Source organism: Micromesistius poutassou (assembly GCF_964030765.1).
Source record: "Micromesistius poutassou genome assembly, contig: SCAFFOLD_5096, whole genome shotgun sequence".
Lineage (NCBI taxonomy): Eukaryota > Metazoa > Chordata > Actinopteri > Gadiformes > Gadidae > Micromesistius > Micromesistius poutassou.
In genome coordinates, this window is record NW_028179479.1 from 1 (window position 1) to 9,933 (window position 9,933).

A 9,933-nucleotide genomic window follows, 5' to 3' on the forward strand; every position below is an offset into this window, starting at 1 on the left:
GCTGAAGCAGCTTCAACATAGAAAGTGAGTTAACTAGGTGCTCCCTAGGAAGGGAAGAAGCTTATACACGGTTAACAACCAACAAAAGCTTGGTGCTGAAACAGCTCGATGTGCAACTCTATTTTTTTGCCCAAAAATGGAATAACGGACCTTTTGAACAATCTTATCATTTTCTCCTTGAATGCGCCGGCTAATCAGTAGTTTACACCTCGAGCGCGTCGTTCAGAGGGACGCCTCGTGGATTTATTTGCAGCCTCAGGTGCATTCTTTCTAGCTTATAATAAAAAAAAAAAAGACTTGGTGCGTTCGAGTTTAGAATTCGTCATCCTGTTTTTTTTTCCTATCGGTTCCTGTCGCCGGCATCTGTGCGCAACAGGCAACATGTATGACCAACACAACATTAAGTCAGGGACGAGGAAGGGTCGAATGAATGAATGAATGAACGTGGAGGAGGAGGGGGGGGGGGGGGGGGCGGCGACCGGAGGGGGTTTTCACTGGGAAGGCTGGAACAGGTTGGCCGGTATGCTCATGCCGTGGTTAGATGTGGTGTTCCCACCACAGTCCACGTACTGGTACATCTCCATGGACACCTGCTCGGCGTGGCCGAAGTACGTGGTGGTGACCATCACCCTGAGGGGGGACAGCAGGGGTGGGTCAGGGCGAGGCGACTGCACACACACACACACACCGCTCCTCAAGGGTCACAAGGTAGGTAACACCAGCACATGCTTTGTATAGCTACCGTTTCTTTGTGTGAATTCTGCTATAACATATGTAATGTAGACACGTCACCGACCCACTGTCTACCGAGAGTGAGTTTTATTGACCAGTGTAGCAGCAATGCAGAGATATTATAAGCTTCATCCAAAGCGGCTCACAACCATTTGTACACAGACGGCGGAGTCGTCGCGAGCAGTCAGGGTGAGGGCGTCTCGCTCAGGGACACCTCGACACTCAGCTAGGAGGAGCCACGATCTAACTTTCCGTTTACAAGTCAACAAGTTATCTTATAACTTAGAACTTTACAACCAGCTAGCCCTACTAGTTAGCAAACGATATGCTCAAAAAGCTATATATATTGTGTCCACAAAGTTGGTGGACAGCCAGGCGTGACACTCTTTCTCTTTGAGCCGCTTTAATTGGTTAAAAGGGGTGGGTCTCAGTGTAACTTTAGAAGGGAATATCTCTGCACTGCTGCTACACCGGTCAATGAAAGACACTCACAGCAGACCGTGTCTCGATGGGTCCATTTCTTGCTCGTTTTTTTTTGGGCAACACTGAAATAGAAACTACTCGCCTACTGCAGCTTTAACGGGGCGCTTTGAACGACGAAAACAATGGAAAGTAAGTGGAGCAAAAGCCACAGGCGCTTAACGGGTAGTTTTGCTTGCTCAGCGGATACTTACTGCATCATGACCACGATGTTGTGCACCCGGATGGTCTGCAGAGTGCAGTAGTCACTGGGGAGGGAAACGCATTACATTAGGCAACTACTCAATCAATAAACACTCAGAACCTTAAGCCCAGAGAGGAGGAGAACAGAGACCGTGACTCCATCTTACAACTATTAGCTTATGAATTGTTGTGATCAGACATAGCTGGAACGCAAACGTAGCTGGAACGCACACACACACACACACACACACACACACACACACACACACACACACACACACACACACACACACACACACACACACACACACACACACACACACACACACACACACACACACACACACACAGTTCTGAGATCCAAACTCATCTTCTTCATCGTCCTCCTCCTAGCATTTTGATTGGGGTCATGTGATGCTGGTGATTCAGAGATCCATCCTCTTGATAAAGACATTAAACTATTTTGGGGGGGGGGGGGGGGGCTGGATGGGGTCTGAGCCACACCAGTGTCCTCGTGGCTAGTTCTGCTTAGCATAGCAACGCAATGAGACACAATGGGCCAATCACAAATATCTATCAGGGCAGTAGATCCCAACCTGTGTTAGGCCTGGGACCCAAGCTCCAGCTCAGAGAATGATCATCACATCAGGTGCCCCACTTGGTGCCTGCCTTTGTTCCCACTGCACTGTACAGGACTGTACTCACTACATGTAGCTCATGTCATCCGCTAGAACCGTCGACACCATGTAATCGATCTGAGGGGGGGCAAGCAAATACACACAGAAGACGTTTAGAGCGAGCCTCAAACCTTCTAGAACAACACAAGGCTTTGGTGGCTAGGCTCGGAGCGGAGCTAGTCACCTGCTTCATGTCCAGCGGGCTGATGGCCGTGATGTTGTTGATGCGAGACTTTCCGATCACCGTCTTGGCGAACTGCACCTGGGCGGTGATGTTGGCCACCTCCACGGAGTAGTAGTTGTTGTTGGTGATGTTCAGGGTGTTCTGAGGGACAGTGAGGCCGTTTCTCAGTCACACACACGTAAGGGCTGTAAGGTTCCACCTAGCCTGGAAAGCCCACACCCACGTCTAGAACGCTGTAGGGGTCTGGCGACGAGTAATGAAAATGGCCCGACTCGAGGGGCGGCACCAAGCGTGCGTTTTGAAGATATCGCTGCACGCAATTGGATAACACTTACGACCATTCAGAAGAATACAAGGGGTGACGTATCCAGACCAGCGGAGCGAACCAATAGATAAGACTCTTGCCGTATCCGGTCGGTAAAACAACAATGCTTTCGGGCCTGCCTATATCAGATACACCTGATGTGATTGGTTAATGTTCTGGGCCAGGGGAATCGGGGAGTGAGTATATTGCTCGTTCCCAGAGTCGCTGAGCAAATTCAAAGTGTGCTCTCGCGAGAACTCTGGATTTCCAGGGTACATCCACTGTGACTTCACCGTTCTTTTTCCTTCTGTATTAAAGACTATTTTGACATGTAAATGAGCGTTCAACCAAACCAACCAATTTACTGAATAAGGACTCATTTAGAAAAACATAACCTAGAACAACCGGATCACAGAACATTCAGTTCAGGTATATCATCAGTTTTTATATTATATATATTATATTATCTGTTTTTAATTGAGTGTACAATTAAAAGCATTATCATTCAGTAATTATCTCTTCTCTTCAGTAATTATGATCTCTAGCCCTGAGACACTTTACCCGCGTCACCTCACCCTAACACACACACCACTAATTCACTGACGTGCACATTCCATACCTTCATTATGCAACGCCACTTTTACAGCAGTTCAATTGGCAGTTCATCCTGGATTAATTGGGCTCAGGTTGGGTTAATAAATAACCTTTATTTCCTTAGTGCAATAAAGACATTAGTTTAAACCTTCATTATGGGGTGTCTGCCTTTGGTCCTGGCCACTTGAGCTAGGTTGTACCGCTACTCTCTAAGTGAGTCACTTCAGATCCCACGTCAGTAATAACATTTCCCTTGTGTCCAGTTTGTTTGTCAGTACACGATATGAAATGAAACAGCGATTTTAAGTTGAATCACATGAGTGGTTGGCCGCGTTGTTTGCTGAAGGATAGCTTGTTTGTCCCTACCATGGCAACCAGACTAAGCAATCATTACTAATCCATGAGTGTGTGGACACCCGACACGCTGTGATTGTAGCATCGTTTATCTGATGCACGGCGGGGTGCCTGCGCGCGGCGTTGTGGAGGCCGTTATGACCCAGAGTGATTTGGTGTGAGTCACACGCCTAACGGCGGAGGGTTGTCGAATCATTCTCCACTTTGACCTGGCGCATCGTGTAAGGGTCCAACCAATATATAGATGTGCCGTAAAGCTGAGGAGCCAGAATGTTCCAACGTGTGTTCCAACTGTGCGCGCCCTAGCGACCAGACCACACGGTGTCCCACCGTCGCTGCAACTTGACCCCTCGGGGGGGGGGGGGGGGGGGGGTGACCCCTACAGAGCTGCATGCGGTCGCCATACGGCCTCAGTGCCGTCTAAAGGGGCGGGGCTAGTTCTGGCTCTAGTAATGCGCTACCTGTTAGCTGACGGCTAACGTGCTCCGATCAAAACGCACGTACACCGACAGTAGGGGGTGGGAAAAATAATAGGTTCTTCGATGCAGATAAGTTAATCATCAGAATTAATTTTATTCAATTTGTTCGCCTGCTGTAACATTCTGTTCTCCTGCTGCAGAGCGCTACAGAAAACTCTCCTTTCTGCCTGCGGGTTCTCTGCGCAGAGAACCGACTTTATCCAATATTAAATATTAGACAAGGTAATTCATCTGTTGATTGTCTTTAATGATCGTCACAAAAGTAGGAAGTGAATAGCAAACTCTGAAGTATATATATTTTTGAAAATCACGCATGGAAATGTAAATTAAAAAAATTGTTGCATCGAGATGCATCGATAATCGTTCTAGAATCGAATCGTTGACCTCCGAATCGGAATCGAATCGTGAGGTGCCAAGAGATTCCCACCCCTAACAGACAGGCGGTCAATTTAAGAAGCGAAGGCTCACCGTGATGTTGAGGTACACGATGCGCTTCTCCTGGTCGTAGTTGACAAACACAGACTTGACCCCCACGTGGGACACGTCGATGGTGCGCGGGAACAGGAAGAACACGGCCAGGCTGGACAGCAGCAGACACACCAGCACCGAGGCCGTGACGTACAGCTTCCTGGAGGACGGCGGGGCACAGAGAGGGGGGGTTGGAGCATGCAGGCGCGTGGTGTTCATAGAACGTACATCCTGTTGTCATAGACTGGAGGCTGGGGTCGAATCTAAACATGAGCCTGTATCCATGGGCTGTCAAACTTGCTCCAGATTTTCCGGAGGGTACAACGTAGGCCTGGGCAATAAAACTATGAATTTGTCGTATCGTGATAGACTTTTGATCAGTATAAATCTAAAAAATGTTCAATATATATATCGATAAGAGACCGGACCACCGAATCTAGCAGCTGGGTTTGTTACACAAACACGGTTCCATACTTATTTACAATATTTGAGTGTTTTTCATTGTTGTATCGACATTGGAGTATTTATCAATGAATAACAGTGGCAGGTCATATTAAGTGTTAAACAGAAGTGTTTAAATCCAGCATGGTAATCCCTAGTCTTTTTAGATCATTACAATGATCAATAGTTATCGATATCGATCTATATGATCAAGTTATATCGTGATATGTCTTTCAGCCATATCGCCCAGGCCCACAACGTCATCACTGCGACTCTGAGGAACATCTTACAGCCCGGAGTCTCATCCCTCATCCGCATCCCAAACATGAGTCACGAGAGATAAACGGTTCACTTACGTGCGTCTGGGCCTCAGCCGTTGGTCGCTGTATGGAATCAATGCAACCAGCTGATTCTCCTGGCCTGGAAACCCAACCATCGAGTTTTTAATAAGCAGTTAGGCTTCGGTATGTTAGGCGGTATGTTCATGGTCAACAATGTCACCAAAGTATTTGTCTCTCCACACATACATCATCGCAGCTGTTTGTAATATATGACTAGTATCGCATCATATGAGCGTTCCAAAAAATAAGACTTTGGATTTTTCCTTGTCGTTGACCATTGTCATTGTACATATCGAAAGAAATGTAATAGGTGTCACATTTTTCATTACAATGCCACTTATCAAACATATTAAACTATTTATGGATAATTAAAAAGAGGTGACCCACCCCTCTAATGGACAGAGTTAGGCGGCCGCAGTGATGCCTGCAGAGGGGCACCTTTCACTGAACATATCGCAAAACAAATAGCAAAGAATAAAAGCAAGCTCCCAATGCCGTGTTTCCAAGCCTTAGCCGATGACCGATACACGCAAAAAACGATCATATCGGCCGGCCGATGTTATCGATCGATCACTAGTTTCCGATAGTGTGAAGCCCTCTTCAAATCCTTCTGAATGTTAACGTGGTGGGCCTTTCTCCTCCTTACCTCTGGGAATCCTCCCGGTCCCCTGACACGTGGGGCAGGTGACGCTGTCCCTCCCGGTGAACTCCACGTAGGGGAACTGCGACACATCCTTCCCTTCACCGTCCTCATCCTTGGCCTCATCCTCCAGAAGAGTCCGATCGCCGCTGCATGAATGCTTAGCAAAGAGGGAGAAGGACTTCCCCATAGCCACACCTACAGGACACCACACTGTTACTGGCCGGGGCGCTTTTGGAGGAACCAGGCAGCCAACAGTGCGCTAGACTTTGAAAGGAGCCAACCCAGAACATGGCCCATAGACTACCTGACAAGGTGAGGATATTGTCAAATATCCTCGCAATATGCTCATGTGTGGATGGACTAAGGAATAATGAATAGGCTTCGCTTGAGGAATAGCATGATTATGTAGTTGTCTCACCCTATATATAGTCTGTGGGCCAGTACTGATTGCAAAAATCTGCACCTCTTCCAGGCTCTGTGGCTACTGTTTATCTCATGATGATCCTCACTCCCTGGAGTCAAGCAGCAGAACTGACATGTCACTGTTTACAACCACACAGACAGGTTGTGTGTACAACCACACAGACATCTTTAAAACATGAAGAGTACACCCAGTTCTCTCTCTGATACAGGCCTGGGACAGCCAGGAGAGGCTGTCACAGCACATCGCCTGCTGTCGCGACAGAGATTTCACACCAATATGACACATAAGAGCTTCTCATATAAACAGCCTTACCAGCTTTAGGTATGTAGAGGGGGTGATGTTTACTAGGAGAGGAGACACAGGAGGACAGAGGAGAGGAGACACAGGGGGACATAGGAGAGGAGACACAGGGGGACATAGGAGAGGAGACACAGGAGGACAGAGGAGAGGAGACACAGGGGGACATAGGAGAGGAGACACAGGAGGACAGAGGAGAGGAGACACAGGAGGACATAGGAGACACAGGAGGACATAGGAGACACAGGAGGACATAGGAGAGGAGACACAGGAGGACATAGGAGAGGAGACACAGGATGACTAACCCCCAGATGGTCAGTGAGCTCCAGTCTAGTTAAAGTGTCGTTCACCAAGGGGGGCATCAGGTCCCCGTGGATAGACAGATGATCACATTAGATGATAATGATCTCATTATATGATGCAGAAGAAGTGTGAGCTCCAGTTGTGGTGATCTAGTGATAGTACGTCATTAGCTGGCCGAGCTGCTGTCACATTATAAAGTGTTGGTGGATCACCGACCCCACCAATCATCAGCAGACCGCCTCCCCGACTCGGGACGGGACGAACGGACGCTGTGTGCACTTCAACCCCCACCCCGGTGTCGACGGTGTCGCTGTCTACTTACCGATATGCGGCCGTTTGGTAGTAGTCGAGTTTAATGGCGGTCAGCAGCGTTGCGGGGTTACTCATGGACGTGTTGTGTGTGTTTACTGTTGGTTTGGCGAGCAAAGTGCGCATGCGCGACACGTCACCATGACGCGGATGCGCGCCTCTCTCGTCGTTCCGACGGTAGCCTCGAACGCCTCGATAGCAAAAAAAACTGCACCGATTGAATAATTGTTTTTTTGTGAGTTTTGCATGTGTTAAATTATATGATTGTAAATACTTTGAAACTGGACGGGAGTCATGATGTGAAATACGATCCTATTTTAAGATCGACACAGAGGTTATTCATATCAGCATATTTGCACAAGGGGGCGCCATTTGTTTATTTGGTTTAGTTGGAAACCCAGCTCGATATGAACTGTACATGAATTGTTACACATATTCAATAATGTTCAATTGATCAATTTGTTTTCCTTCTGATGTGTTTTAAACCACGTATTCTATCCACATTAGAACACATTTCGATAATTAAACATTTTTAACCAGACCTTATTGATGCAACACCCATGCTGGGACATTTGTCTGATATTGTTGACGATATACATTTGGGTGTCGTATCCCATTTTGAATACATTTCATTTTGACCATTATATATCGTTTATTGGATGCTTAAAGTGAATCTCTTAATATGTTAATGAGTCAGGTTTTTTTTTACAAAGCATAATGCAATGCTAATGCTATGCTAATGCATAAATGGCAACATTATTGCAATTTACATGATTATTGTTTTGGTATCCACGGATATGGAGAGAGAGAGAGAGAGAGAGAGAGAGAGAGAGAGAGAGAGAGAGAGAGAGAGAGAGAGAGAGAGAGAGAGAGAGAGAGAGAACAGTAAACTGTATGACTGGGAGCTGTGTTGAAGTTCAAGACCTAGTTTAAAGAGCAGAGGACGCCATTGGGAAGGACCTTTAGGAGTTTACTTTCTTTGATAACTTTGGCTTCTTTGAATCCATGTTTATACAATTCCTATTCCGTATTTTGATGTTTCTACATTGATTCATGGACTAGAAGTCTTCATCTTGGACGTGTGGTGGGGTAGGAGCTGCAGACCCAGTTATTTATTCCATTCTTGCTTCTTCGTCAGAATTAGATTGCCTGTCGTCGTCCCCCCCAACAGGAAGCCACCGCTGGGGGGCGTGTTGTGGACGTGTTGTGCTCGTGTGCGCTGCAGCGTGACGAGCTTCCAGGTGTTACTCAGCGACTGTGATCGGCCGCTCGCTCGCTAATCAAATCAGCCGGGTGGTTCAACCCCCCTCCATCTTATCAGTGAGAAAATCGGTCACATCAGTGCCTCTATCGAAACCGACCGCCAGGCAATGCGGGATAATATTGTTTTTTTTTGCTGCATTGTATTTTCATCCACAAAGGCCGGGCCGAGTGGGATCACTCATCTCTCTCTCCATTCCAGCGGTCAATCCCTCCGTTCCGCTCCAGCAGGGTCAATGCAGCGCAGGTGGTTGGCGCTGGGCCTGTGTGCCTGGGCGGAGAGGAGCAGCTAGGGTACGCAGACAGGAAGAATGACAACGCAGAAGAGTCTTTTCCATTCCTATTAACTTTATTCCCCTTTCTTATGAAAAAACTAGGGCGCCTCTATGCGTTTGCTTATAGGCCTATGTCACAGAAGCCCTCTGAAATATATAGCTATTTTATCGCTTTATACTTTTATATTTTGAACACTTAAGGGTATAATAATTAAACATCAATAACATTAGTTCATGCAGTAATAAGCATTGACTAAGAATTAACTTACAGTTAATGGACCAACCATTATTAACATTATTTCATGCAGTAATAAACATTATTATGGGAGGTAATGTTGGGGTAAGTTGGTTAGAGTTAACCGTTATAATTTATGCATTCATATCTCAATTAACAGGAACACCGTTGGTGAATCATATCTCGACCATCGTTAACTTAACGGTTAGCCAATTAACAAGTATCAACAGTAGCTATTTAACCTCTGAGCATTTATTGATGATTCATTAGTATTAACATACGATAGTACTTTATTGTCAGAGCAAGTCTGAAATTGTCTTGCATCCCAGGCAGCTCTATTTACATACATCACAGACAAGACATCAGGACGGGACATCAGGACAGGACGGGACAACATTCTGTCACAGATCCAACACCTGGCTCACTCTCAGGGTTCCTAGTGTGCGCTCAGATCTTGGCAAAACTGCCTTCCTCTTTGATGCCCCTAGCACTCGGAACGCTCTGCAACAAACACTAAAGTTGGAGGTACTCCCGCCTGCTACTGTTTTTAGAAACTTGGTGTTGAAACTCATCAAATTGCAACTGTTTTTAGTTTATCGATTTATTTATATATACATATATATATATTTGAAAAATGTTGCTTCTGGTGTTTCTTATTTTATTTTTGCATGTCCTCTGATGTAAACTCGTCGACACTGTAAGCGAGGGGAACCTCAATGCCCTACGAGTATAAATAAAGGTTTGAAATGAAAATGAAACGAGTGGAAAAGCAGTAATATGCTAAGTTATCATTTTATTGTCCCTTTTTGGGGGGAAATTCTTTCTCTGCTTTTGACCCATCCGCGAGCCGATGAACCACCCGGTGCAGTGGGCAGCCGCGGAGCAAATGGGGGTTTCAGGTGCCTTGCTCGAGGGAATCCATCATCATCCGAACCGGCCACCCTCCGGTT

At 46.5% G+C, this 9,933-nt stretch overlaps 1 protein-coding gene across 1 annotated transcript; it reads right to left on the bottom strand.

Annotated features, from left to right (window-relative positions):
* Positions 1-211: 211 nt before the first annotated feature.
* On the bottom strand, positions 212-7,325 carry LOC311372808 (transmembrane protein 106B-like). Its single transcript, XM_084489764.1, has 8 exons — positions 7,227-7,325; positions 5,884-6,075; positions 5,253-5,316; positions 4,456-4,615; positions 2,257-2,397; positions 2,101-2,150; positions 1,407-1,460; positions 212-630 (listed from the first exon to the last, which is right to left on the bottom strand). Exons 2-8 carry the CDS (start codon positions 6,065-6,067, stop codon positions 492-494), a joined length of 792 nt encoding a protein of 263 aa, XP_084345890.1. The 5' UTR covers positions 6,068-6,075; positions 7,227-7,325; the 3' UTR covers positions 212-491.
* Positions 7,326-9,933: the final 2,608 nt, after the last annotated feature.

Coding starts and splice junctions, on each gene's coding strand:
- LOC311372808 (XM_084489764.1), bottom strand. CDS start 6,067: ATGGGGAAGTCCTTCTCCCTCTTTGCTAAGCATTCATGCAGCGGCGAT. Junction 5,317..5,883: donor GACCGGGAGGATTCCCAGAG/GTAAGGAGGAGA, acceptor TTGGGTTTCCAG/GCCAGGAGAATCAGCTGGTT. Junction 2,151..2,256: donor GCCCGCTGGACATGAAGCAG/GTGACTAGCTCC, acceptor GCCCCCCCTCAG/ATCGATTACATGGTGTCGAC.